The 27213-nt window shown below is 46.8% G+C and overlaps 1 protein-coding gene and 1 long non-coding RNA gene across 8 annotated transcripts in view; one reads left to right on the forward strand and one right to left on the reverse strand.

Moving 5' to 3' along the window:
• Positions 1-21357, forward strand: part of LOC134480809 (uncharacterized) — a 39340-nt gene extending 17983 nt beyond the window's left edge. Inside the window, exons 2-3 of one of the 2 annotated variants that reach the window (XR_010055660.1) lie at positions 16231-16398; positions 21204-21357. This is a non-coding gene — a long non-coding RNA (uncharacterized LOC134480809). Of the gene's footprint in view, positions 1-15997; positions 16399-21203 lie in introns of those variants that run through there. The other variant, XR_010055661.1, reaches the window with a different exon arrangement.
• Positions 1-27213, reverse strand: part of Arhgap44 (Rho GTPase activating protein 44) — a 167304-nt gene that overhangs the window by 85256 nt on the left and 54835 nt on the right. Inside the window, exon 1 of one of the 6 annotated variants that reach the window (XM_039087288.2) lies at positions 16192-16229. The exons of the other annotated variants lie outside the window; for them this stretch is intronic. Coding sequence (XP_038943216.1) covers positions 16192-16214 — 23 coding nt within the window. The 5' untranslated portion in view covers positions 16215-16229. Of the gene's footprint in view, positions 1-16191; positions 16230-27213 lie in introns of those variants that run through there. 6 annotated transcript variants of the gene reach the window in all.

A 27213-nucleotide genomic window follows, 5' to 3' on the forward strand; every position in this document is an offset into this window, starting at 1 on the left:
GGCTATCTATCAAAGCTGCTTGCTGCTAGGGCCAAGTTCAGGGTCCTAAAGGCCTCACCACAGCCCCAGGATTAAAAGCAGAATTTTAATTTTTCAATCATAAACCTGATATGTCTAGATGATTCTTTAACCATGTCCACTTGCAGAGCAGTAGCAGTTCTCCTGGTTGCCAGCAGAGGGCCTGTTGTTTTCGGCCTGAACACAGCAGGAAGGGGTATTTTGATGAGCAAACACCCTTCTCTAGGAGATGCGGGCAAGCTTCTCCTCTCCCACCCCTCCATGCCGCAGCATTATGACCAATCACAGAATACATTAAGATACATTTCTTACTCACTTTTGACTTCCATCTTTAGGAGAAGGCTGAGTTAGGGGTGGTGGGGGGAGGATACAGAGAATGGAGATGGCACCAGTAACCATCCTATTGTGGTCGGTGTGGATGCAAACACAACAGCTCTATCAAGGAGGCAAAGATGGGGGTTTCAGGATAGCAGCTCAGTCTCAAAGGCCAGGAGCTAGAAGGCAAGCCATGGCTGGAATGCCAAGTCGCAAAGGCCAGGAGCTAGAAAGCAAGCCATGGTTGGAATGCCAAATTTCTGTGCCCCCTTGAAACCTAGAGCCCTGGCCTCTGTGGTCATCACACTGAGCACTAGACATGCACAGTGGTTGGAAGCAAAGGGTCACAGAAGTTACCTAGGACCCATGCTGTCCGAGTCTCACCTTGCCCATCCCACAGCATCTGCTCCCACAGATCAACAAGGCCAGCTGGCTGGCAGCACTGACAGCTACCTATGACAATCAGACAGACAAATGGAAGGCACCAGGACAGAGCCCTGGAGCTGTGAGGCCATGACAGTATGCTAAGTGCTCCCTCTAACGAGAGACAGTCTGCTCAAGTCTGTGCCTAGAAGCTGGGGTTCAGAAACTAGTTGGAAGGTCAAATGGGGTTTTCAGAATTGTGGAGCACACCCGATTGCCTGAGGGAGTTGGGAAAACTACTCATGGGAACGGGAAGAGACAGGAGGCCAGGTAGCCAATGGGGGAGCTCTGCTGTACCCCGGGCTGCAGTGCACAGCAGGAGAGGCCCAGCACTAGAAGAAGCTGTGTCTCAGCCTCGACTTCCTACATGAAAGGCAAAAATCACTTGATACCCAGACCGAGCCTTCTCCACCACGTTCAAGCGATGAGTCACTGTAGTGACAGGCACTGTGGAGGTGACACTGGGTACAAGTCATGACTTTTTGATTTTCTTTCAATTTCACACTCAACAGACTAAAAATCAAAACAGGGAGCAGGCAAGCCGATCCAAAACTGGTACTCTGTTCTATTTATAATCCCAGAAGAACAATCGACACCACCCACAGAAGCCTTGATTGTCACAGTGTCATATATATTTGGTGGCGGTTGGTCACAATGGTAACCCAAGTTGTTTCCATTAAAGACGAGCTTCCTAAGATACTGTGGATGAAAAAGATTCTGTGGAGGAATGACTTAGGGGAAGACTGGATGTGGAGCTCCTCATTCAGACAGACATACGGGGACAGCAAAGATACCCAAAAGTCCTACAATACAGACCATGGTTTAATCCTATCTATCCTGTCGTACGGAGTGATATGGAATGGCGTGCACATGCAGGCAGTGGGTGACATGCACAGGGCTTCACTGGCTCTCCTCCTTTGGGGCAGCATCCTGCAGTGTAGCCAAGCTGCCTCTGAGCTTAAGGCCCTCCCACCTCAGCCTCCCGAGTGCTGCGACTACAGTCATACTCCACCTCACACAGTTCCAACTGGCTGAAGCTGTTAAGACTCAACCTATGGACGACCTATGGATGACATAATGAATAGAAACCATCTGGTTTTTTTTTAATGCATAAAATAGTATTAAAAAAGGAGAGAAAGAAGGAAAGGGGAAGAGATGAGAGAGGGTGGGTAGGAAAGAAACAGCTGAAGAAAGAAAGGTAGTGAGGGCTACAGTCATGAGGACTCATTAAAGCCTATCACAAGAAACTGAGTCAACCTGGGCAGGTTTCAAAGTGGGTAAAAAGACCACGTTATTTAAGCAATGAATACAGAGGGGTCTGGGTGGTATAAGAGGGTCCGCTGGTAAGAAAGCAAACAATGTTAAAGTACATACGTGTGCCTGTGGTTGGGAATATATGAGCACATGCATGTGTGCTCATGTTCATTGTGTGCACTTGTGTCTGCTTATGTGTGTATGCATGTATGTGTGGTGGCTATGTGCAAACTAGCAGAGTAAGAATGTCTTTTTGAGGTACAGAGAGGAACTAAGTCCAACGGGTTAGGTCTGAGGACAGAGGTCCATTTACTTAAAGAGCCTAAAGTGGACAGCTTAAATGCACGAACTTCTAGTTAGGTGGTAAAATTTAATGTTATTTATCTCACATGTAAAAGCTGTGGGGATCACTTTAATATAAAAGGCTGCACATCAGAGAGCGGGCTCAGTAGTTAAGACTGCCTGCTGCTCTCTCAGAAGATCAGGGTTCCGTTCTCTACTAAATAGCATTATGACAACTTGACATAAGTTAGGGTCATCTGAGAGGAGGGCACCTCAATTAAGAAAATGCCTCCATAAGATCAGACTGCAGGCAACCCTGCAAGGAATTTTCTTAGTGATTGATATGGAAGGGCCCAGCCCATTGTGGGCGGTGCATTCCCTGGGCAGGTACTCCTGGGTTCTATAAGAAAGCACACTGAGAAAGTCTTGAAAGCTGGTAAGAAGCACCACTAGGGTACATTAGCTCCTGCCTCCAGGTTCCTACCTTGCTTGAGTTCCCGACTTTTTTTGATGATGAACTGGGATGTGGTAGTATAAACCGAACAAGTCCCTTTCTCCCCAAGTTGCTGTAGTAATCACAGCAATAGTGACGCCAACTGAAATAGGTTCCCAGCATCCACATGGTGGCTCACAACCATCTGTAGCTTCAGTTCCAAGGGAGCCGATGTGCCTTCTGGTCTCTGCGGGTCCCAGTCTTGCTTGCAGTCCATGTATATACAAGCGGGCAAAACATTCAAACACAGAGAATAAAAAGAGAGAGGCACCCATACTCAGAAAAGGTGGACTGAGGTGTGTGTCTCTGTAGCTGCCTCTGCTGCTTTACACCTGTCAGGTTCTCTACAAGGAACAGTGTGTGTATTGTGCTGTGAATGGACAAGGCAGCCAGGAACAGAGACAGGTCCCACGGGTGCAGCGTGTCAATCCCAAGGTAAAGCAAAGACTGGCCTGGCAGTTAGACAGACAGGAGCGCAGGGAAAAGAATGTACCCAATGCTGCTCATACGCACGAGGGACGGCCAGGACAGTGACAGAAAGCTGGGGGTCACCGTTAAAAGAAATAAGCATGCAGCGAAGTAATACAAAAGGTGTAATGTGTGAATAAACGAAGCAACTTACACAACACACCTTCACATCGCTCGGCGTAACCAAAGGACTAAATTTGTAAAAGGAAACTCTGAAGTACTGCATATTCCCCCCAAAGCTAGTTCTAAAATGAGAATTTTCATGCAGCTCCTAGGTTTCTAACACTACTTTAAGTCTCTAAATCCTACCGGCTCCTCATTGTTCTCTGAGACCTTTGGACTGCAGGGACCAATATCTCCTTCTTGTCAGTGGGAACATGTTAAGCCTCAAATAACCTGACATTTACCATACTAAATTACTAGGTACATATTTCTTCCATCCTCCAAATAATTATGTTCTTTAAAAAAAAACTGAGGGTTGGGGATTTAGCTCAGTGGTAGAGCGCTTGCCTAGTGAGTGCAAGGCCCTGGGTTCAGTCCCCAGCTCCGAAAAAAAAAGAAAAAAGAAAAAAAACAAAAAAAAACAAAACAAAACAAAAAAAAAAACAAAAAACTGAAGTCAAGGCCTTGTTTACACACACCAAGCACAAACTACCACTATATACCATCACCAGCCCTCATATGCTTTTCTCGTGAGTTTTGTGTGTAGTATAGGCATGCACATAGTATATAGGTTTGTGCATGTATCTGCATATTTGTGCATGTATGCACGTGTGTGTGTGTGTGTGTGAACATGAGTGCATGCATGTAGAAGTCATAGGTCGACACCAGATGTAGTCCTCTATTGATCTCCTCTTTAATTTTTGAGACAATGTCTTTCACTGAATTTGGCCTCAAGACTCTATGACACTAGTCAGTCAGCAAGTCCTGGCTATCCTCCAGCCTCTGCCTGTGTAGAATTGGGATTACAGGCGTATACTGCTGCATGCAACTTTTCCTTTTCCACATGAGTGCTGAGAATGCAAACTCAGGTCTTCATGTAGCCATGGCCAGCACTTTACCAACTGAGCCTTCTCCCAGCCCTCGTGTGTGTCTAATATGTCTCCAGGCTGTTTTTGTTCTTTCAGTTTACCATAGTTGGAAAATGGTTGGGAAGAAAGAGCTATCTCTCCAACTGCTATGGATATAATGCTGGTGTTAGCTGACTGCTGTCATTGTTTAAGGGTTACGCCTTATCCCGCAGCCCTTATGTTGAAGTCTTAACTGTATCTCTGAATAGAACTACATTAGGAGGCGAGACCTGCAAAGGTGTGATTAAGGGCAGGGTTAGGGTGCAGCTTGAACCACTGCAACTGGAGTCTGAACTGGAAGAGGAGACAGGGACAGACAAGCACAGAGAGAGACTACAGGAGCCTAAGAAGACTCCACCCATGAGCTGGGAGATAGGCCAGAGGAGGAAATAGTCCAGCTGCTATCTTAAGCTTGGGTTTCCAACCCAGGAAATGGGAGAAAACCATGTGTGGTCCTACAGCTTGACTCACGGTAGGACCAGAGACCAGCTGGGGCGGCCCACACGGGTATCTTTGTACTCTTAAAACTGTTACCTGGTGTCCTGACAGTCCAGGGCTACGTGGTCTGAATGTAGACTATCACCACCACAGAGCCACAGAACAGAATTCAAAGGGCTCCATCCCTGGCCACACTGTCCCCTCCTCAAAGTCTGTTTCTCATGAGAGCCAGTGCCATCCCATCTAATGACTGACAGGGAGGATCAGACGCGTCCACGATTCCTGGAGAACGTCCCTGTGGGTGGGGTTAAGGCATTTCTTTCATGTGTGAGAATGGACTCAATGACCCGCCAATGTCTTTTTCTGGCTCATGGCTCTGGGCACAGCTGCAAAACTAACCTTATGGCTACAGCCAGTGGAAAGAGGCTTGTAAATATAGGTCTTCAGGACGCAACTCTGTGACACGGGCAGTGACAAATGCCCAGTGCACATCTGTGTGAGCTGCACATTTTCCCTGAGAAAGCCTTCTCTGGGATCCTGCAAACAGATGTGGGAATACTTTTGTCCAGTGAGTAAAATGCCATAGCCCAGACTTAATCTTCCCTCCCTGTGCCCTTGACATTTTGGCCAGAGACCAATAGATCATTAGTAAATTATCAAGACCCATGGGAGCTGAATCCAGGGAGGCTCTCCACACCATGCACACAGGCACGTGCGCGAGCACATACACACACACACACACACACACACACACACACACACACACACACAGACACACACATACACTCACACACCACACCCACCACACACACACACACCACACACACACACATCACACACCACACATACACATCACACACCACACACACCACACACACACCACACACACACAACACACATGCATCACACACACACACAACACACCACACACACACACACACCACACACACCACACACACACACAACATACATACATCACACACACACACACCACATGCACCACAGGCACACACACACACAACACACACACATCACACACACCACACACACACATCACACACCACACACACCATACACACCACACATACACACACCACACGCACCACACACACACACACACACAACATACACACATCACACACCACACAGATACACACACACACATCACACACCACACACACAACACACATACATCACACACACACATAACACACCACCCACACACACATACACACCACACACACCACACACACACACATACAACATACATACACCACACACACACACACACACCACACACACCACACACACCACACACACCACACACACACATCACACACCACACACACCACACACACACATCACACACCACACACACAACACACACACAACACACATACATCACACACACACACCACACACACCACACACACACACACAACATACATACATCATACACACACAACACACCACCCACACACACACACACACCACACACCACACACACACACACAACATACATACATCACACACACAACACACACAACACACACAACACACGCACACACACACACAACACACACACACATCACACACACCATACATACCACACATACACACACACCACACGCACCACACACACACACACACACACAACATGCACACATCACACACCACACACATACACACACATCACACACCACACACACACACACACACACATCACACCACACACACACAGCTCCCATAGAAAACAGGGTAGTATCTGTACAGAACCTACACATGGCTTTGTCTGTGTGACATCATTGCTAGAGTTAGGATTCTGTCATAACACTGTTGTGCTACTGTTCAGGAAATGACAACCAAAAAGAAAACAACCATCACACTACACCCGTTCAGAAGACATGGATTTTTCTTTTTTCAAGTTTCTGGTCAGCTGGTTGAATCTGCAGATGTAGAGGATGGCTGGTTGGACCGGCTGCCATTTTCTAGGAAGATGCAGTTCCTTATTACCTGAGACCCCTCACAGGCCGGGCCGTCTCACTGTGACCTGCTACACCGCCATACAGATGAGAGATGAACTCTGATGACCCCTCACCTTCACATCAGTAAATCTATCTTCTTCTCAAGTGGGAATCAATTTATAAACCAGACTGATGTAAAGATGAGAACATGCCACCCCAAAATACATATGTCACCCCGAAGTCCGGCAGCGTGGCACATGGACTGCTGAAAACAAAACAAAGAAGCAGCACTAGGAAAAGGAAAAAGCCTTCCTTCCCCCAGCTTCCCATGTCTGACCAAAAGCAGAGACTCCTGAAAACTGTCTGCAGGGATGGAGGTGATGAGAGGGACCAGCACAGACTGACCTCCCTCCCCATCTTCCTCCTGGTCTCTTACACAGAGACATTCCCACAACTCCCTGACATAGGAGCCCCAAATTCCTTTCCCTTCATCTTATATTTTTGGCAGGGGCGTGGCAGGAATACTGAGATGGGGGTCTCTCTGAGTAGCTCTGGCTATCGCAGAACTTTCTAAGTAGACCAGGCTAGCTGTGAAATGAGATCTCCCTGCCTCTTCCTCCTGAGTGCTGGGATAAAGGAGTACACAACCACACCTTTCTATTTCCCTCCACTTCATTTCTTGACTAATTATTCTTTGTTGAGGTCCTTTATAAAAGCTAGCCAGAGGGGCTCACACCTGTGAATCCGAGTACTTGGGAGGCTGAGGCAGGAGAACTGCCGTGCATGTGGAGCTAACCTGGGCTACACATGCTCACTGTACATGTTCACAAATTCCGGTTTTCTCTTGCAGTCTGATTTCCAGTGCTCCAGTGGTGGTAACTTCGTACTGGATTCTGAAGTCTTCTTGGACCAGAAGCCATGGCTGAGTCACCCTGGGCTGAGGCTAGTGCTATGGGGTACAAAGGCTATGATGATGCTTCTGAGGTGAGGGCTGTCCCAAGAGTAACTTGCCAAGCCCTAGAGTGTGTGGGGTCAAAAGCATCATGGCAGAAGACGAGAGGCAGCCCTCAGAGGCACCACAGGTGATCTGCCTTGTCCCTGCTGGGCAGACTCCCAACTCCACGTGGAATCCCCACCCTGAAATCCATGCTGAAGCTAACATATCCTACCACTGACTGAGCTGGAGAAGAAGCATTTGAACGTATTTGTGTTCCTGATTTTGTTCTCTCACATCTCCAGCTCTGTGTGTCTGTGTGTGCACGCATGCATACCTGTCTGTCTTTTCTGTCTGTTTAGTGAACGCACAAGCGTGAATATGCATAGAGAGGACAGGAGGTATCTTCTTCTATCACTCTCTGTCTTATTTTTAAAACAATCAAAAAGCTCTCCCCCCCCCCGTGTGTGTGTGTGTGTGTGTGTGTGTGTGTGTGTGTGTGTGTGTGATATGTATGTAATACATGCCTGTGAGTGCGAAGGTACAGGTAGAGATCAGAATAGGATGTTGGCTATTGTATTCTATTGCTCTCCACCTTGTAGCCTTGTGAGAGGGTCTCTCTCTCTGAACCTGCTACTCACCTTCTGGGCTAGCCTGACTAGCCAGAGAGCTGTCCTGTGCCTGTATTTGTTACCCAATGCTGGCTTATGGGCTTTACACATATCCATGCCCAGCTTCTTACATGATTGTTGGGGATTAAAACTCAGGTCCTCATGCTCGCACAGCCAGCACTACCCAGTGAGCCAGGTCCTTAGGCCCTAGTATAGTTTTTGAAACAAGGTCTCCCACTGAACCTGGAGCTCACCAATTCCGCCAAACAAGCTGCTTAGTGAGTCCCCGCATCTGGCTCACGCCAAGGTGTGAAGCCGCCCTCCAAGTTTCTTGTATTTCTTTGAAATACCTTGGCTCTGTGAGAATGTATTCCCTTGGCTGTCCCAAAGGGTACCTGCTTTTAGCAGTGACCCTGTTCTTGCCATATCCAAGAATGTTCTGCAATGTGGAAGTAACATTCTACTCTAGGGAATCCTTTCTTTCTGTAAAGTTCTCTTCCGGGACTGAACTTCCTTCCTAGGACAGTTTGCATTCCTTCCTTGGCAGTGTTACGCCCTTCAGTGGGCCCTCAACTCCTCTGTTCTCACAGCTAGGTACACCTCAGCCCCTGTCCAGGCCTGGCCAGCGATGCCAAATGGAAGGAATGAGAAAGTAGGGGTAAAGTAGTTGGGTGAGGTACTGAGAGGGTTCTGTAGCCAAACACTTATCCTTCCCTACTCACAAAGGCAAATCCAGAACCCACCTCAGGCCTCTGAATCTACGGTCAATAGGAATAAGCCGTCCGTGACTATACACAGGACTTCCCTTGAGTCTTCAGGAAGGCACCATTCTTGCCATGAGAGCTGACAAAAAGATCCTTGTTGTGAAGAAGTCAATCCCAAATAGTGATGGCGTTTGGCTAATACTCCCACCTAAGTCCTCCATGGAAAGCCAATGGGCATGGACAAGCCTTCACTCACAGGACACTGACAGCCTCAGCATGTAAACTGTTAACAGCCCTGGGTGGGTGCAACAAGGTGGTGCTGTTCCCAGGATTGGCCAAATCATTGTAGGAGGAAAACACATGACACTGTTATGTCCGAAATGTTGCCGTGTAAAAGCTCACTGTGTTCCAGAGAAGAATCCAGGAGTATTCACTCAGACCAAGCCCCCCCGAGTCTCCCAGGGTTTGATCTACACTTCGATGCAGAATTTTCCTGTTTCTCAAGGATCAGTGTTAGCTCAAGAACGGTCCTCAGGTCATGAGGAAATCCTCAGGTGTCTCTGAGAGGATTCTGGCACCAACCACTCCCCACTATGTTAAAATGACTATTGGGAGGTAAGAATCAGGGAGAGACTGACATAACGCAATAATTTTCTTTCACAAAACACACTTAGCAGAAGAAGGCGGGCTAAACGTTATGTCACTTCTCCTGTAGAAACTCAAAATATCTTGAACTATCTCAGGAAATGACACTAGGTTTTTGGAAATTTAGGGGAACACCCTTATGTGGATTGAGTGAAGTAGGTCAAAGGGTTTCAGAAATGCAGTGCTGTGCGGTGGGATTAGCAGTCAGGAGTCTTTGCCTCTCCTGAACTGATTTCAAGGGGAAGCTTCTTAGAGGCTCAGAGACCCAGTTCCCATGTATGTTGAGTGGGGGGGGGGGGGGATCTGGGCATGATGACATTTAGAAGGATCATTCGCGCTTAATGAATATTCATGTATGGAAACCAAGCAAGCACTGTGCACCAACCCAATCTTCACAGAGGAAAAAGCTCATGGGAACCTGAGAGGTCAGCAGACAGGGAGAGGTCAGGACCTAGGGGAAGAAGCAGAATTTCCAGTCCTGGAAAACCATGCCACCATAAACCACTCCCTAGGCAGCTGTCTTCCAAACCCATATGTTCCCTGAGCTCCAAAGAGCAAGGAGAGGGAGGCATTAGAGTCCCATCCCCCAACATCACCAACCTTGGAAGGAAGAGATGGTGGTGATGGCAACTGTGAGCTGGCTAACTCTGTTACTGAACCGTCTGAGGGTAGAACTGGGCTAAGAGTCAAGGACACCATGGCCCTGCTCCTCTCAGGAGGTCTACATTCTACTACAGCTTCACACAAAGTCACAGGCTCAATGATCCCGGCAGAAGGGGGATTTTCTTTCAAACAGCAGCATCTACAGCCCCAGAGCCAGACATCACCAGCTATGGGGGTGGGGTGGGGGAATGTCCTTCCAAACATTTTCCCACCTCTGTCCCCAGAACCTGGGACTGTGATATCTTCTACGGCAAAGGCATGTCACAGATATGCTAAAGAAGTTGAGATGAAGGGGAATTCCCAGGGTTAACCAGATGAGTCCACTGTCATGCCATAGGTCCTTAGGAGTGTGAGAGGATCCCAGGAGCTATGACCACATAGGGGCCTGAGTGAATGACACGAGGAGCCTCCTGATAATGCTGGACCTGACAGTGAGGAAGGGGCCTTGAGGCAAAGACAGAAGCTCTGGGGAGAAAACTACAAGACAAGTAATTCTTTCTAGAGACCCCGGAAAAGAATGCCACCCTACCAACAACACCACAATACCTGGACATCTGTTCATGATGTTGATGGCACTTTCCTAGCCATCAGAATCTTAAAATAACACACCTGTGTTGCATTAGCTGTTATTAAACTTGTGGCAATTTGTTACAGCAGCAGCAGCAGCAGCAGCAGCAGCAGCAGCAGCAGCAGCAGCAGCAGCGCAGACATAACTCCCTAGCTAGTACAATTTGGTTCCTTTCTGGCTCTGGTTTAAAAAGGGATACAAGAAAGTCAAAATCCTGTCCATGTGGATGTTTTCTGTGACTTTATCAAAAGAGTTGAGGCAATGTGGTCATAGCAAGAGAAGAGATTCGTGTGACTACGGCTTTGGCCTATGGTGGAACACCAGGGTGGAAATCCATGGAGGAGTCCACCTGCCCACCTTGTGACCAGGAAGCAAAGAGAGAAAAAGATGAGGCCCGGTCCCTAAGACCTCCATGGTCTCAGTGGCCACAGGCTCTCCCACTATACTCCACTTCCTCCAGGTCCCACCTCCAGGCAGCACCAGTCTAAGGACCAAGCCTTGAAACCAGGAGCCACTGGAAGAAATTCAATAGCCAAACTGCAGCAATAGCCATCCCTAAGGGAAGATGGGGCAGATTTTATACTAGATGGATGAAGTGAGACACAGTCGCTTACTGAAGAAAGGCAGAAGACTGTTAACGTCTGTCAACGGGGCTAGAAAATGGACATCAGACAAATGTCCATGCTCTCTAAGGACAAATGCAGTACCCCAAAGAAACCCTGATCATATCTCTAGATTACCAGAAACTAGGGAGGAAAAGTAGAGGCCTGTAGACCCAACTACAGCACTGCTCTCCGAAGGTCAGCTCTTAATGAAAGAGACAAGCAAAAGGGTGTGCACGGACACAATGTATCAAGCCACAAGACTGGATTTTTCTAGACAGTCTTCTGAAAGGAGTTGGGAGGAGAGCTAGCTTATGAACTTGTTGGAAGGCATGACTGGGAATTCTACAGAGTGTAAAGAAGGGGAGGAAAAGTGGAGACACTTAAATATATGTAAAAGGATGACATATAAACTCATTTATTATTTTCTGAATTATTTTCTGAATTCTTGATGCTCCGTATTCCAGGACTTCCAGACTTAGAAAGGTTTTTCCCAGAACTAGTTAACTCTCAGAGGAAATTAAAAAACAAAGACACCCACCTTCTAGCACAGCTTTGATTAGCAAACAAACTAATTTATACATACCCTCCACCACACTCCTCTAGCCTTCTCTATCCATGTGCCAGACCTCTGGGGACCACCATCCCTTCCACTCAAACTCTGATGAAGCAGCCCCACTTGAAACTACAAGTCTTCCTGGCTCCTCCCGCTCCTTCCCATGTGCACTTCAATACAGACACGCCCTCGGCTCCCCACCCTCTCTCTGCCAGCTCATTCTCTTCCATGTGGCCCTGCTGTGTGACTTGCTGTGACTGCTGTGTATTGTTTCCAGTGAGACCAAACGTGATAGAACACCTTCTTCCTTAGCAGCAATCATCTCATCTTGTCCTCTCAGAACAAATTCCGAATGCATTTATAGAGCAGGAGAACACAGCAGTTATGACTCAGCATGATAACGAGTAAGGGCCAGCCATCTCAGCAAGCCCTGGGGGGTGGGGGGAAGCAAATACAGGGGCAGGCAGCAGTTACTCTGGTGCCAGCCTAAAGCATGGACCTTACAGCAACTTGATGACCTCGAGGGATGACAGTAAAGCAATTTAGGGCTGATGACGGGACAATGCTCTCATACCAGAAAGAGGACATAAAGCCTACCTTGGGACTAATGAAAATCTCTCGTATTGTACACAACAGTACATAGACTAGGAGGCTTGTTAGCTGCTGCTCTGAGATCAAGATCCTATCAGGCCTCCAAGACAGAAGTTGTCCAGATCTGCACTCTAACCTGTGATAGCCTAAGGACTTCATCAGAACCCCATCATCTGCAAAGACCCTACTTCAAAACCAGGTCAAATGTGCACGTACTGGGAGTGAGACTGCAACAGTGGAGGGGAGGTCACTCAACTCAAGGTGGCTCCCTGTCTTCCCTGTTCTTTTTAGATCACCCATGGACATACTCTTCCTGTGATTTACAAAGTAAAACGAACAAGTAAAAAAGTATCGCTGGAAAGCCGTGGAATGAAGCCATGGGGAAGGGGCTGGATGACTGTGGAGCAACAGGAACCACAATGCAGGGTGGCCAACAAAGGCAAAACCACAGCCAGAAACTGTAAGGTTCCTCTAGTCTTTCCTCCAAGGGACGTGGAGGGATGCGAGCTCAGGGAAATGAGAGGGCTCTCCTGGGGGGTTCCAGATCACAATTTACAGAGGGCAGGACCGGTGAAGGAAGGGAAAAGCATGCAGCCAGTGTGCACGAGATTCTCACAAATGACTGACCTGGATGTTTCTAGAAGCACAAACTCAGTTGGTACTTCTCAATCCTAGGATTTCTGTGCCCACACACTGTGGGCTATTACATAGCCAAAGGCTTACTACAACTTGGCATAAGGCTCCTTTTCTTCCTTCCAAGCTGGAGTAAATTCTGGCATCTCAAAATATACCTAAGGGAGAACTGACCCAGTCCTCACACAAGGAATGCCAGTGGAAAGGAGTGAGCGGCACTGGTGGCAGCCAAGCCATGGAGAGCACCTACAGAGACCTAGCTCATTAGTAACCCGAGCCCATTAAAAGTAGATCTGCCTCCTCAGATCAGACATAATCTTCAGTAACGGTTGGTGATATCTGCTGGATAAATCTATAAGACCCCCCTAGGTGAGGGCAAGATACAAAGGAACAAATAACCCAGGCCGCTAAAACAATCTGTGTGCTGGCAGACAGGGCATCCTGCTGTAGGAAACATTGTCACGAGTCATTTCCTTGAAGCGTCTGCTAGCTTCAAGCCATCACAGAATGTTCTTACCAGGAAGACTGTGCTAAAAAGCCTCTTTTTATCCCTAAGAATACGAATCTAGAAGAACAAAAACAAAAAAACCAAGCAAACAAACAAAACCATTCAGAGAGGATGTCTTCATGACAGCAGACAGCCATGACTACCAAGAGACTATGTGTAAGTACTACGGTGAGAGTTCACTGTATTCTATTTGGGCCATGGTCAATGCTACCAGGTACTGGTACTCAGTACTCATACATGCCTATGGATCAGGCATTATCCGCACTAGTTGAGATATAACGCTGGCTGGAAGGAATCCGATTCATGGCATATATCTGGCTTTTTCACAAAACACTACATCATTCTTTTCTAATTGAAATATAATCGCCCCTAATAAATATCCCTTTGGGATGAACCTCGGGACCTCCACAGATACTAATTCCAGGGATGTGGGAACCTGAAGCAAAAGTCCTTCCATGTGAGCCACATACATCATCCAGTAGGGTCCATCTTCTCTAGATTGCCTGCACCGTAAAACAAGCTAAACACTAGGTGGATCTCACTACCTGCCCAGCCCAGGGAATAATGCCAACAAAGAAAGGTCTGGGTTGATAATATGGTTTGGTGGCAGGATGCTTGCCTGACTAGCATGCACAAGACCCCAGTTTTAACTCTGAGTGGTGGGAATCAGGGAAGGGAAAAGATCAAGTCTGCCCATGCTTAGGGCTGATGTCTTGCTCCTACCAAGTATTTCTGACCCATGGTTTGTAGGATATGTGAATGCTGAGGCCACGAATAAGAAAGGCCGATCATATCCATGAGTATTCATTCTGATCCAGCTTGATTTATAAGAACTTAAATCTTTTCCAGTGAAGTTAATGAACCCGAGGAGTCTATGTAGGACCTGATGCAGAACCCAGCAAAGGTCACCTCTTCCTCTTCTCATGAGGCTGGATTCATGTCTAATTAAGCTTCTGCCTCCTAGTGAGATGTATTTGATTATTTCAAGTGTTTGTTTCTTGGTGCCCCAAAATACCGCAATTCAACCTTCTTGTCTTCAGCAACCTAAGGTTGTTATTCAGATGTTTCCCACACAGCCAGGCCTGATCAGGATACCTTAACCGGATTCTCACATGGTCAAGCCTACCTGGGGAGACCCAGGATGGAAACTAGGGAAGCAAGGCCTGCCTTAGAATAAGGGATTCGAAATACGTGGCACTAGAGTTCAGAGAAGCAAGACAAATCTGTTTTAATAAAATGTAGCAAAAAGGGAAGGGAAGACTTCTTTTGGGGGGAGGTGCATTATCTGGAGAATGAAAACTCCAGAAAGTAAATCTAAGCCTCTGGGGTAAGAACAGGGCAAGGGAGTTCCCAGGAAGCCTTACTGTGGGCCATATGCTTCTCAGTTAAAAGCAATTAAAACTGGAGAACAACTGAGAGGGAAACCCCGGCCTTAGCACACTCACTGCACTTGACCAAGGCTGGAGAAGTCATTAAGAACCACCTGGCCTGACTGGCTATGTCCAGGACTTCTATATCCAAGCCTTTTCACTGGATGTGATAACCCTATATGGGGGTAACATAACAACATCATGTTGAAATTCCTCCAAAAAAAAAAATGGGACTAGTAAAAGGTTTTTGAATGTGCAATGAATAAACAGAGATCAATTCAAAATCAAACATGCAATGGATCCAAACTGGATTTCTGGCAGCATTTGCCAGGGTTATTTGTGCAGAGCACATGGCTTCATTGCATCCTCGGTTCTGAACAGAGAGCATAACACTTGACACTGTGCCAATCTGTGAACCACAGCAGGAGACACTAAGGAACACACCCTGAAATCCCTCGACTCTGACTGGAAACCAATGTACATTATGAATTCACTGTACACACAAAGTTTCTTCAGTTGTAGATTATAGGCTCATCATAGGCAACAAAGAATTTTAACATCTTCCTACCAACATTTCTCTGCATGAGCTATCAAACTGGTGTACTGTTGAATAGCAATGCTTTAGACCAACATGAATACCCATCTCATTAGTATGCAGATTTGATTTCCTCTTTAGTAAATGGTAGAGTTATAAACATACTAAAGAACTGACTGAACATCAGTTTATTTGTACTTGATTAACAGGTAAGCGCTCCACTTGTTTCCATATGTTAGGCAGCTATGCAGCTAAGGTTGAGTAAGTCATTCTCAGGGGCAAAGGGGTTAGGTGGAGAAAGTTCAAGAATCCTTGCTTATGGCAATGACTTTGCAAAAGTTAGGCATGCTGTTGACCCTCTAAAGTGCCTTCTAAGAGGAACCTTCTATCATAGAAGACAGTGAAGGATGAACATGCAAAAATAAACTCACCTACTTCACAATGGCCCAGAGCCAGCTTTCAATACATTTCTAGAGTCATCCTACAGCTTAAGGAAGAAAATCACTCTAGGACTTACTGTAGGGAAGCAGAGGGAAGGGCGTTTACCTGCCAAGCTGACTCAGTTCCATCTGCCTCCACCTGCAGGTGCAGTCATCAGCACACAGTGGGGTGACTTCCAACCCTGGGCAGCTGGCTTAGGACTTTAAACAAGAGAAGATAGTTGCTGGAAGGCGGCCCTGTAAGACCAGTGGCTCCTATGAGCCAAGTGCAGAGGAATCTGCCAGGAAAGGTGACAAGGACACCAAAAGCCAGGTAGGTAAGTCATACGACACCTCAGCCTTGCAGGGACTACTGGCTGTTGTCATGCATGCCTAGTGCCTTGTCCAGTCTCTGGAAGGAGCTCGCCTTTCTTAAGACACCTTGGGGTTTGTGCCTTGTTCTGTCTTTTCGATCCAAGACCTTGCCAGAGCTCTCCAACAAATAGGGCATTTTAAGGCACACACCCTGCCCCAGGCACATGTCCACACTTTGTTGTTTATGTTTCTGTAGAACAATAGTAACTTTCATTTGGTGCCAGGATATCTCCAGATACTGCACCACACCAAGTGTTTTCTTTTTTCAAATGTTCCACCTCAATAGATTGCTTCATGCGTGGGTCTACTATAAACAGAGACACACCTCCTCCCAAAGCTGGGTAAGCTGGGTAAGCATTTCAAGGACGTGTGGGCCTTAGAGTGTTCAAAACTGGATCTGCTGGATAGATGGTGTTGACAAAAGCAGGGATCTACTTAGATACATGCGACTGCTCAGACCACACAGAAAGACAAATGTCTAAATGGGTTTAATAATTAATAGTGTTTAATAAGTTTAATAAAAATAGTGTTTAATAAGACCCTAAAGGAAGAAAAAAAGGCAAGAGAAACACAGCTGGTGTGTATATAAATGGTGAGGAAGGTCTTCCCAGGCAGGACTCCTCATTCAAACGTGACAAGAAAGAAAGAGAAGGTTCTGGGACAAAGTTCCTAACTGCCGCAGTGGAAGGAGAGAAGACAAAGTAGCAATGGACAAAGGGCAGACTTGGAGAGCGCACTTGATCTTTGCAAAGGTTCTGGGGGGCTCACTGATGCAGGAGGAATGTGGCAGGCAGTGCTGAGCTGGCAGCGAACTGTCCCCTGGAGGACTCCCTGCCCCCAGTATCTCCACTCTTGGAGCTTTGTACACATCTACGCAAACATGGATAAGCACGTAGGTCATACGTGTGCATTTCTTCTTCTCCGTATTCAGGTTTAGGTTCTACAACCTGGCCTTCTCTCCACGCTGTGCTTCCGAGATCTTTCTGTACCCTTCCCTCACTTTCCCAGCTGCATCAGCAGAGTCCACCATAAATCAGCATCCATTACACTCTCTAATACACAGACTTCGGGTGCCAGTTTCCCACTGTTAGAACACCTGCGATAAAGTGACAGGGAAAGAAAAAAGATTCCTTTGGGTTCAGTTCAGAGGTCCAAGTTCTTGCTAAGTCAGCCCTATCCATTGCTTTTAGGCCTGTGACAAGGCACTTGTCACACAAGAGCATCAGAAAACCATCAGGTGGTAGAGGAGATAGTTGCCAAGAAGCAGACAGAGAAGAAGGGAGGACTGGAGTGCCAACAGCACTGTCCTGTTGCAATGAGCAAACACCTCTCATCACTCCACTACACCAACAGCTCCAGAGGCTGGTGACCAAGCTTGACACATGCCCAGCCACAGCAGGTGGCTGAGTACTTCCCAGAGTTCCAGAACTGTAGGTCATATGTCCACTGGCATACAATATGTGTGTGTCTGTGTCTGTATCGATCCTGCCAAACGGAAAAGTTACAAAGCCTTCTCATATAAACTACCTGAACTTGGTTTTGTTTTGCTTTTTAAAACAAGTAAACTCACACGTGCACATATGCACAGGAAAAAGAAACCTTGAGAACATTCAGGACAGAACGGTGCATTTTCTTCTGATTCGTCTAGGTTTTCCCAGTGTTTCCACAATGAACAGGATAATTCGTCCTCAGGGAAAAGACGTGGATTTTAGAAAGGTTTGAAATCTGAAGGATGGTGTTACAGAATCCATCACTAGGAGGAAGCAAACTGATTCTTCAGCCCAGTAGGGAACCAGTGGCCTACCAACGTATGGACTCTGTAAGAGTCCATCTTAGTGAATCAGAGTCCATTGGGCTTACGTACAGAAGCACAGGTAAAGGTCACTAACAGGACCATGAGTGACCCGAAAGCAGTCATCACACAAAGTGTTTCCAAAATGGTAGCATTGCTCGGACTGCACCAGAAGTTTGAGGATTCTGATACCTTTCCAGCTGCTGACACGTTAACAGGGTTTTAGGGGATGGAACTACTGAAAGTAGGCGCTACTCGTATGCAGCCAGGATTCTACAGTCTCCTTGTGCATTGTAAAAGTTAATACTTAAACTGCTCTGATTGGCCACCCAGTGGTCGTGCTTCCAGTACCACAGCTAGCCAAAGCAGAGGGAGGTTGGTTGCTCTCTAGTCAAGCTAGAGCCCGAAGATGAAGCAGTGTGGTCACCAGGCTGTCAGCTGCTAAGGCTGAAGGACACAGAGGACCAGAGAGAAGCAGAGAGAGAAGCCAGCAGCGCCTGGAGTTATAAGCATCTCAAATCCATCTCAGAAGAAGCAGCCTTCCTGATCTCCAGGGCAAACAAGATCAGCAGGAAGCACGCCCATAATCCCAGCCCTTAGAACATGAGACAGGAGCCCTGCTGTGAGTTCCAAGCCAGCCTAGACTACAGTGTGACAGGCCATCTCCAACAAAAGATTGAAGTGGCCTTTAACACCATCATTTGGGCACAGTGAAGTGAACAATGGCCGTTCTTTGGCAGCTATTCACCTTTTATGCTGGCACATTTGTTTAAACATTGTTGCCTTCTAACACTGACCTTTAACCTCCAGCTGGGTAACTAACTCCCAGGATAATACCCTAAGCCTCTGTCAGTGTCTAGCCACCATTAGTCCCTCCTAGGTTTTGCATACAGACTAGGCCAGCAGCTGCTGTAATGTGGCCGCACGTATGCAATGATTCCTAACCATTATGTAAAGGATAGTGTTTGCTGTATGGTGAGAAATGACATTAGCATGTGGATGGTGACGGGGTAATGTCGTTCGTAGACACCTTATGAAGGGCACTGTACTGGAGTGTCAGACACTGAGGGAGCTGGGAAGTTGGACCTGCAGCTTCCTCTAGGCCTGCACTTGGATAAGAGGACTAGGACTTCCGAGTTCCAAGAAGCCGAGCTCAGCAAGCATCCTCCTGCAGCATCCATCAGAAGGTTCCACCAACTAGGACTCCCTCCTGCCAAGCATGACTCACAGGCCTCCAGAGCTCTACCCATCACAGAAGTTTGCTCCTTCAATTCCCACCACTATACACACAGGCTTGCTCTCCTCCAGGGTCTGCTCCTAAGTGGCCAACACTGCTGCGCCTCCGGGTACACTGTGCCTGTGAACTCCACCTGTCCTCAGCCTTCCTTTCTGCACTGTGGCCAGAAGGGGAAAGGCTCTTACTAGACTGCTCACCATCACCAAGGCCCTTTGGCACCAAGTCCCAAATCACCTCTCCCACTCTTGTCTCTCTTACCCCTTCCCCCAACAATCATTTACAGGCTGCTAGGAGGTGCAGGGAGACCAAGCAGGCTGCTCCCAAGATGTAGGTTAGTGGGGATGGGATGAGCTGGCCAGGGTCCAGGGAAACAGCACATAGGAGCAGGAGGCAAGTTAGAAGGCAGGCCAGGAAGGAAGAGGAAGCTGCTGAAAGAACAGCAGGCTGTAGGAGGCTCAGGCAGCACAGGCAGGGATCACAAGGGTGGCAGGGAGTGAGCGTGGTAAAGAGGTGTGTCGGAGAGGTTTGCAGCTGGCAACAAAGGCCATTCTGCCAACAAAGAGCCTGGCTACCCATTCTCAGGGCATTCATCCACAGCGGATCTGGGTAACGGAGAACCTCTGACCACAAAGTGGATGAAGGTCACTGCTACATAGGACTGCCTGACATGATGACACCTTTCTGTCATTCTCATTTGGCATCTCTGAGTTGCCTGTGTCCCAGCCAGACCCACAGCAGGTTCATTCTTTTACTCTAGGTGACCACGTTTTTCCTTCCTCTCCCCCTAGTAAGCCCTGGCCAGTAGTCTCTCAGGCTGTGGGCCTTTTAATACTACACAATGCTAGTAACATGGAAAAATGCTTGAAAGAATTCTGAATGGGATACACTCATTAACCTAGTCTTAAAAAAAAAAAGAAAAACAAAAAAAATAGTAAATAAAAGACTAAGAAAACCTAACAGCCTTGCATTTTAAAAAAGTCTTTATAAATATGAAAGCAAAAAGATAAGCATGAACAACAGAGGTAACCAAAGGCTGATGTCAGTGAGGGTGGAGAAAGGGGATGAAAATTCTTCCTGGAGCTCCTGGGACCACCCTGCTACCCCATAACTGTGGAGACCAGAGGAGACATGAATATTCCCTCTACCATTCTCATGACCTCTGTCCACATGGGCTCGGAGACTCGACTCATTCTACTGCATAAAGGAAAGCAAAGGACACTGGCCTTTGACAGCACCTATGCAATTAGCTTCTCAACCACACACCCTCCTTGTCATTTGGCTGGCTTTAATTTGAGGTCCTGTATGGTTTACAAAAAGCAGGGAGACACGACTATACACATAGTGTATAACTATTAGAGTCTGGCTTGGTTCAGGGCTGGATCTTGATGGGATCCCTTCTTCTGTCTATACCTTTCATTCTGTCTGTAAAAATGGAGTTAGGTAAAGGATGCTCTGTCTGAGGTTTAATGCTCTTTGACTTAATACATTTTAAAATGTATCCTTAAGTAGGCTAGAGAGATGGCTCAGCGGTTAAGAGCACTGACTGCTCCTCCAGAGGTCCTGAGTTCAAATCCCAGCAACCACATGGTAGCTCACAACCATCTGTAATGGGATCTGATGCCCTCTTCTGGTGTGTTTGATGAGAGTGAGTGACAGTGTACTCACATTCATAAAGTAAATCTTTTTTAAAAAAATGTATTCTTAGTTACGTTCCACAAGTTTTTCTGTGTTACAGGTATTCAACCACGGCAAGGCTTAACAATTTCTCTGGCAGACAGGAGCAAATCTGGTGTGCCTGAACTGAAGCAGAAGAAAAACATGAGCCCTCTTTTCTGGGCTACTTATTGTATCTTGAATAAAAGGAACATTGTTACGAATAGCAAGCTGAATCCTCACAAGTCCCTCCAGTGCTTCCTGGGTATCAACTTAGCACAAGCTAGAGTCATCTGAAAGGAGGAACCCTCAATTGAGCTGTAGGACATTTTCTTAATTAGTGACTGATGTGGGAGGGCCCAGCTCTCTGTGGGTGGAGCCATCCCTGGGCTGGTGGTCCTGGTTTCTATAAGAAAGCAGGCCAAACAAGCCGTGGGTATCGAGCCAGTGAGCAGCACCCCTCCATGCCCTCTGCATCAGTTCCTGCCTCCAGGTTCCTGTCCTGCTTAAGTTCCTGTTCTGACTGCCTTCAGTCATGAACAGTGATGAAGAAGAGTAAGCCAGATAAACCCTTTCCTCCCCATCTTGTTTTTTTTGGGGGGGAGGGGCACAATGTTTCACTGCAGCAATAGAAATGTAGTTGAGATCCTAGGTAACATCCCTTTTCCAAGTCATCACAGTCAGTGAAAAACTGTAAGAAAGAGATGTTTCATCTCTTTACAAGTCATGTTGCCACAAGGCACATCCAAAAGGAATCTTTATTTCAGAGTCAATAATTCCCGAACCCTGCAAAGCCTCATTATCAGTGTCTGTCAGACTGTGACTGTGCCATTCAAGCAGGATGCACTGGGGTCAGACACAGCCGAGATGGAAACACTGCAGCCGAATAACAGAAAGGCCAGAGGAAGAAAAGCCATTGTCACTTGAATAACGTCAGCAGCAAGAAGATCCAGTTCCAGTGGAACAGAAAATCAGGCTCGAGGGAACAAGACGAGCCAAGGTCACAACCATTTGTAAAGTCACTGAAAGCATCAGGGCAGACGGGCAGGCTGATGCCCATTGGCCATGGGCAGACAATGAGCAGCACAGGGCCACTGCACTGCAACGTCACCTGAAGGCTTCTGCTTGGGATTTGTTTGCTTTATAAAGCAGGAGCAGCAGCAGCAGCAGCAGCAGCAGCAACACGTAAGCACTATCACTGTGTGGACTGCACGTGTGGAGGGTGGTATCCGCCCAGCCACAGCACGCCGAGAGGTCAAGGACAACTTTGCAGAGTGACTCTTTTCTTCCACTTTCATGTGAGCTCCAGACATTGAACTCAGGATGTCAGCCTTGACCAGTAAGCACTTCACTAGCTGAGCCATCTCACTGCCTTGTGTCTGTTTTCTTAAGACCGGCGATGTGGCCCAGGCTGGCCTTCAACTCACAAACCATCCTTTTTCAGCCTTCATATACTGGGATGACAGTGCACACCACCATACCGAGTAAGGTGCTTTTAAACGGACACTAGAAAGGTCCCAAATATACTAGCAAAAGTCTATCTACAAGCAGGGAAGGTCTCTGATACAGAACAGACATGTGTTGAATGGTATCTGCACTTAGAATCTGAATGCTTTTATGGACAAGCGCTAAAGGCTGGATGCCAGCCAACACTTGTTTTGGTAAAATGCATTGTGTTCCTTATTGCCCATTAAGAAAATGTAACAGTTAACTAGTGTCTCGTTCTGCGCACCATTAAGAGAAACTGACAACCAACTGTCAGAAGCATCCTCAGTCATGCCGGCATGAGTTACAGGACAAATAGATTTCCAGAGATTGAAAGCTATTCCTGCTCCACAGCACGGAAACAAATTTGACAAACAGTGAGAAATGCATGGGTGGACACTGACAATGTGGTGGAAGCAGGATTTCCACGCAGAAATAATGATCTGCTTTAAATTTACCTCACAGAGGCAGGGAAGGAGTCCACCAGGACGGAGCTGTGAAAAGTGGCATATCCACTCTCTCCTGTGACCTCAGCACTAGTACACACAGTCCGCTCTGGTGCACTCCATCACAGTACAGGCTCCCTTCACCAGCACTGAGACCAGCATGGCGCAAAACCAGGCCGCGAGCACATTCTAACCAACATTCCTCTGCTTTCTCCATCACTCTGGCATTATTTATTTGCAGGCACAGACTATGAACGTTCCTGGCATGGTGAAAATCTACACATTATATGAGTGCACACTTAAAAGACCACCACTGTAATGAGAGACAAGCTGAATTCTGCAGGCCTGCTCTGCACCGACACCAGAGCATTTGCAGAGGCAATAAAGGTCTTAGGAGTAATGTCAGCTCCATCACAAAGCAGGATTAAGCTGAAATTGTTGTTTGAAAAATATAAATAAACTAAATTTTACTGCTTTTTTTTTTAAGTTAATAATAGCTTCATGGAAAGTGTAGTGGAGAGACAGGGCAGAAAAGAGCAAAATGCAGAACCATCAAGTGGGACTGCATCCTTCCCAGGCTTCCCAGGCATCTCCAAGACAGAGCAGCAGCTTGCTCCTCCAGACCTCGGAGCTCTATTCCCTGGGGACAGAATCGGCCATGCAAACATATCCTGTCAAATCAGTCAGTCTGTACAGATCTCTTTTATTACTTTTCTAAGAGGTTCACCAACCAAGTTACCTTGTGCTGGGCTGAGGACGGGTAAGAAGCATAGAATTGACAAGGGGCAAGGGCAGCAAGGTGGTGTGCCACTTCAAGACTTAATCATGCACAGGCATCAAACGCCTTGGTGAGAACTCTCAGCTCCACTCCAGCACCTCGGGACTATCTCTGTGCAGGAGATTTCTTCCAAGCTTGCTGTACAGTATGGGTTTGAAATCAGTCAATTGCCTGGCCAGGGAAACTGAGCACATAGCCAATAAGTTTCCAGGTAAAGCCCCGGAAGACACCCTTTGCAGCAGCCCTGTCTGTGTCCTAACACACACACCTGTGAATGGCATCAAGACACGTCCCAGGGCCTTCCAGAATGTTTCAGTATTCAAGATGACTAGTAACACTACGAACCTACCTTTCGTTAGTAATTCCTTGACAGAGGTTTATGCTCTGAAATATTACATTTCCAGGGTTAAGTGCTCCTAGGGGGCTGGCTGAACGCACGGTAATATAATGAAACAATACACAGTCATAAAAACACATCTACTTGTGCTAATAAATATATGTGATTATGGACAGAAGTGTAAGTGTGCACAGCACATTTTCATGGTTTCCAAAAAGGGTAAGTGTGTGTGTGTGTGTGTGTGTGTGTGTGTGTGTGTGTATACATGGATATACACACAGCTGAGTGACCACTGTAATTACCTCTTCAAGGGAAAGCCTGAGAGATCTAGAGTTTGGAAAATATCACATTTTACTTACACTTCTCTTCAAAACATTACTACATTAATGTCTCTCGTTCTAAAACACCCAATCAAAGGGAGAGGTCTACTCCTTCACTGGGCTCTGACCCCCATCCAGATAGATCTAAGTCTACAACCTACAACATAAGCGCAAGTATTCATGAACTCACCATTCATTTACCAGCTGACTGTATACCAAAGGATAACCCTTTTCTAATGCCACAATTATGAGACAAAACGAAAAGCAGAATCTAAAAGCAAGGACAAGTTTGCACCAGCCTGCTTTTAGATGTTTTCTTAAGCCTACTTTTAAAACCTTGTGCTGCCCTATCCCATACTCATTACCAGCCTCCCTCCGCACCTCTGAACTTGGACAGTATGAGAGGTAAGTTTCAAAGCCTGCACAGAGCCACCTGCTGATCGTCTAAGAGAATTTTCATGGGGCCACTCAGCCACATCATTATGTGCACAAACATATGGTGTGTGTGTGTGTGTGTGTATGTGTGTGTGTGTGTTCTGGGAGGTAGGGGGATCCAACTACATGATAATAACAGCTATCAATAAAACTATACTAGAAATAAAAATATCAGAAGTGGGTGCTAGAGAGATGTTTAGTGGTTCAGAGTGTTTACTATTCTTGCAAAGGGTTGGAATTTAGTCTCCTGAAACCACACTGAACGGCTCCCAATCACCTGGAACACCAGCTCCAGGCCACCAGCTCCAGGCCACCAGCTCCAGGCCACCACCGCTTTCTTCTGGCCTTCAGGGACATTTGCACTCACGATGCATATACACTCACAAAGACATAAGGACACATGACTTGAATAATATGTATGTATCAGAAATAGAAGATACTTCACCGCAGGCTTGTATGTGATTGTATGAGTCTGTGTGTATGTATGTTTGTGCATAATAATGCATATATATTATTCAAATCCATGTCCACATACGTGCGCGTGTGCTGTGTACTGATAATATCCCACGGCTCACTAGTTACACAAAGCAACACCCAATCTAGCTCCTACTAAGAGCCTGCTGTGTGCAGAAACCTTAGAGTATACGACAAAGTTCTCACCCTCAGGAGCCTCAGCTCTCTCGGGGACACATGATAGAAGACACCAGGATGTCCCGAGTTGATTCTACCCTTAAGAGCAGGACATTCCAGCTCAAGGGCATGGGCAGCGACAGGAGCTGCCCAACCCTAAGTCTTCTGCAAAGATACCAAGACTCAAAACCAGAGACTCTCAGCACTGGGCAGGGTGAGCTCAGACTACAAAGACAGATGGAACCTGAGCCCTGTTCACATGGGGCGGCCATCAACTCAGCTTCGTATGGTTCTTGATTAAGGCATGCAGCTCTCCTTCTGACAGTGGCCTCGTATCATCTACAGATAAGTGTGAGGTCTGGATACGCGTGCACACACAATACTGCTTACATGTGCACACAACACCACACTGCCTGCCTGCGTGAATGACCAGCCAAAGCAGACAAGAGCCTGGGAATGTACAACACAGAGAGGGAGCGGGAATACTTGTTTTCAAGCTTTATGTCCAAAGACAGGCACACTCTGCACCAGAAAAGGGCAGCTAGGACTTCACAGATATGCTGAGAGTCCCTACCACACAAAAACAGAGAACAGGCCTCAGACCACCCTGTCTTAGTTAGGGTTTTACTGCTGTGAACACTGTGACCAAGGCAACTCTTATAAAGGAAATCATTTATCAAGGACCCCACTTCCAAGCAGGCATGGTGCAGGTGGAGCTGAGAGTGCTACATCGTCATCTGAAGGCCACTAGGGGAAGACTGACTCCCAAGCAGTTAGGACAAGGGTCTTAAAGCCCACGCCCACAGTGACACACCTACTTCAACAAGGCCACAGCTCCTAATGGTGTCACACCCTGGGCCAAGCGTATACAAACCATCACCCACCCCACTGGTTGACAAGTAAGAATGAAAATGCAAGCTACATACAACACAGTATCCTCAAACCTACATGTAAACTCTGCCCAAGTTTCTCACTGATTCCTGAATTACACAGGCACAACCAGGCTGAAAACAGACCAGCTAAGACCAAATATACTACACTGAAAGGTCATCTCCTATTCAGTGAGGGGACACAGAATTCTGAATATGAGTTCAATCAAGATTAATAAAGCAACCAGAACTCTACGGAAGTATATATCAGCATACAGTTTCTAGAACATGCCATTCACAACATCCAAGATACAGATTTGGACATAAGAAACAAACAAATAAGACTGTCATGGTGTAGATATAAAGTCTCTCCTCAAAGGGCTGGTAATTTAGAGAACTGGTTTACAACTGGTGATGCATTTTGGGATGTTCTGTAAACTATAGAAAGTGGGACCTACCTGAAAGAGGTAGTTACTGAGGGTGGCTCCTTGACCTGTCTCTCTGCTTTCTGTCAGTGCCGAGGTGAGCAGCTTTCCCCTACCGCATATCCCCACTACCATAATGTTCTTCCCAAGCGCGAGGAGCTAAGAAACCATTCACTGAACCTTTTGAAAATGTAAGAAAAATATAAACAACTTCCTTTGTTTACATCGGACAGTCTGTCATAGTGACAGAAACCAGTAACTATCACAATGACCCGATTCAAAGAAAATTCATCAACTGAGATTGCCGGATTTACCAGACAAGGATCTTAAGAAGGAGCTCTGGTTCCTTCTTTCTCTTGCTTCAATA

The sequence above is a fragment of the Rattus norvegicus genome, chromosome 10 (assembly GCF_036323735.1).
Source record: "Rattus norvegicus strain BN/NHsdMcwi chromosome 10, GRCr8, whole genome shotgun sequence".
NCBI classification, from domain to species: domain Eukaryota; kingdom Metazoa; phylum Chordata; class Mammalia; order Rodentia; family Muridae; genus Rattus; species Rattus norvegicus.